At 43.5% G+C, this 2,572-nt stretch overlaps 1 protein-coding gene across 1 annotated transcript; it reads right to left on the bottom strand.

Annotated features, from left to right (window-relative positions):
• Nucleotides 1–288: 288 nt before the first annotated feature.
• On the bottom strand, nucleotides 289–2,018 carry LOC117902585 (cytochrome b5-related protein). The gene is made up of 5 exons (XM_034814083.1): nucleotides 1,960–2,018; nucleotides 1,744–1,862; nucleotides 1,347–1,677; nucleotides 905–1,287; nucleotides 289–847 (listed from the first exon to the last, which is right to left on the bottom strand). The coding sequence occupies exons 2-5, from the start codon at nucleotides 1,836–1,838 to the stop codon at nucleotides 331–333; spliced, it is 1,326 nt and encodes a 441-aa protein (XP_034669974.1). The 5' UTR covers nucleotides 1,839–1,862; nucleotides 1,960–2,018; the 3' UTR covers nucleotides 289–330.
• Between the last annotated feature and the right edge of the window lie 554 nt (nucleotides 2,019–2,572).

Raw genomic sequence — 2,572 nt, 5'->3', positions numbered from 1 at the left:
CAAAAACTGTCAAAAATATAGTCGAACGGTAAACAGAAACGATTTGTTTGATAAACTAAACTAAAGTATCCAAATATGTACATACATATTTCTTCATTCCGACTTGGATACATTTATAAAATGGTTAAAAGTGAATTATAATTTTGTAAAATATTATAAGTACCGTTTATTACATGTATCCCAAAAGTATGTACATACATAAATATATAATTATTTCATTATCATATAACTTATATTATTTAATATTATGTACATTTTATTGCCTACCCATACCCTCCCTTTTCCTTGAACTGAATGAACACTTGTGGTCTATCCATATGACACCCAAAATTAATTTAACTTTTTACTGCTGCCGGGCGGCACAGGATTCGCCTCCATGCGCAGCAGTTGCTGAGTCTGCCCCTTGATGTGACCCCAGTGGTTCATCTCCCTTAACTCGCCGTCAAATTCCTGCATCGTTTGATTCAGCTCCGGGTACAGATGCCTGAGCACGCCATGGTCCAGCGTGGGGAAGAGATGGTGCAGCGCATGATCCCCGAAGTGGGTGAGCACCAAGAGGTGCGACCACTTCACGTCTCGCCGATCGATAATCGTATCCAGCTGATAGAGGCCCCAGTCTCGGTCCTTGCGCTGGGCATCGCCATCGTGCAGTATGCGGGGATCATGATGGGCTGCAGTCAGTCCAATAAAACCGAAGAAAAATGCTCCCACGGCGAGAACGTGCAACCAGCTCCATAGAGCAGCACTCAGACCCACGCCAGTGGTGAGATAAAGGAAGAGTGGCAGAGTGATGGGAATTAGATCATCCCAGTACATGAGGTTCTCCTTAGACAGAGAGGCAACCACACTGGAAGTACAATATAGAGTTTCTTCATAACTTTTTGATGCATCGCACACCACTCACCGCTGCAGAAAAGCCACAGAGAAGGAGAACACATAAAAGATCGGAGAAATCACAACGGATATCCAGCGCTTTACACGACCGGCATAATGTGGACTGGGAACCCAGCACAGAAATGGCTCAAACATCGATAGCTCCAGATCGTGCAAGGAGTTCGGATACACGTGATGGGACAAGGCATGCGAGACACGCCAGTTCCTGAAATTCATCAGCGTCAGATTGAAGGTGTACATCCGCCAGTTGTCGCGCTGATGAAAGTAATTGTGCGCAGAATTTGCCAGATAGCAGAGGGTCAAGCCAGCCAGGGCCTTGACGAGGAAAGAGTTGTAGGCTGTGCCTATCCAGCTGAGTATAAAGACAGAGGCCAGGATGCCCGAATGGTAAAGCTGAAAAAGCCATACAAATACATTTTAGATCTACAAACTTTTAGGAGAAAGCAACCCACATCTGTCTTCTTGGTGGGACTGTAATTAATCTTCCGAAGTTTCTCTCTTACTCTCCGCTTTAGGGTCATGTAGAAACCATTCTGATCGAGAGTAAACTTGTAGTTCCTCGGTTGAATTGCCTCTCGCACTTCAAATTTGCTGAGCATGTGTCGGGCTCGGTCCTCAATGTGATGCGACTCGAAGGGCTCGGTGATGTCGGTGCCGCGGGTGCACTCGATCCAGTATGCCCCACCCGGATGCCGCTTGGCAAAGTCGCTCAAGTCGTACAGCTTATCGTTAATGCGCCAGAGACCTTCGGCCCCATCATCCAAATGTTTTCCCTTCAGCCAGCTAAAGTGCAAAAAATAAAGTTTCAGTTTTCATTTTAGTCTGCTAATAGAATTAAAAGTCGCAAACCTCTCAGCTGAGACAAGTGGATGCTGGCGATAGCTCGGATAGGTCTCTGATATACCGGACACCCGCCAGGCATCCTCCTCGATATTGGGTGTCATTCTATGACCAGAAAGTTAATCGATCTGCAAAAACACAAGGGGGTATTTATTAATAAACATCTAATCGCTTCAGATAATATGTTTATGCCCGTAATGCTCCCAAGTTCAATCTACAACTTACTTCTAATGGAAACCGGTCCGTCGGTCTTCTATTCAGAGCACCCGGCAGCAGTCTGTTTCCAGATAGTGCCCACTGAGCTTCTATATGGAGCGCGGCTCGACTTTTGTCTCTCGATTAGGAACGATCAATTAAAAGAGCAATGCAGAGAGTGTGGCACTAATCAAGAGCTTTTTCGTTTCAGTTTCTCTCTGAAGTGCTCTCTTAATCTCCCAACAAGAGTCCAATGGAAGTGGAATGATATGGAAATGCTTGAATTTCTCTTGGGGTTGATAAATGTCTGACCCCCCATATGGGTGACTTTATTACTCTATTTTGATGTGTCATGCTATTTTTTTTTTCGAGTAAGCTTTTAAGTATGTGAAGTTCTGTATTAAATATAACTTTTATTCAAGATTTGAATATTTATTTAATTTTTTTGGGCATCATAACCCTTTCGTTGAAATTTATACCTCATTTTTTGCTGGTATACAGCCTTGAACAGCTTAACACAAATTGCCTTTGATCCGTTTGTAGCGGTTCCCAAAACTTTAAAGCCTACAAATAGGAAAAAATAAATTGCTGCTCTTCAAATCCCAGGAATGACGATAAAGTTTATAGAAATTTACGATGTGAG

This window comes from Drosophila subobscura, chromosome U, assembly GCF_008121235.1.
Source record: "Drosophila subobscura isolate 14011-0131.10 chromosome U, UCBerk_Dsub_1.0, whole genome shotgun sequence".
Taxonomy (NCBI): domain Eukaryota; kingdom Metazoa; phylum Arthropoda; class Insecta; order Diptera; family Drosophilidae; genus Drosophila; species Drosophila subobscura.
Note: the sequence above shows the minus strand (reverse complement) of the source record. Positions and strands in the feature narration are given on the sequence as shown.

What these genes read in the sequence shown, in the direction of transcription:
- LOC117902585 (XM_034814083.1), bottom strand. Translation starts at nt 1,838, where the DNA reads ATGACACCCAATATCGAGGAGGATGCCTGGCGGGTGTCCGGTATATCA. An exon ending in CCACTTGTCTCAGCTGAGAG is followed by an intron (nt 1,678 to 1,743) that starts GTTTGCGACTTT and finishes TTTGCACTTTAG; the next exon opens with CTGGCTGAAGGGAAAACATT. An exon ending in TCTGTGGCTTTTCTGCAGCG is followed by an intron (nt 848 to 904) that starts GTGAGTGGTGTG and finishes TTGTACTTCCAG; the next exon opens with TGTGGTTGCCTCTCTGTCTA.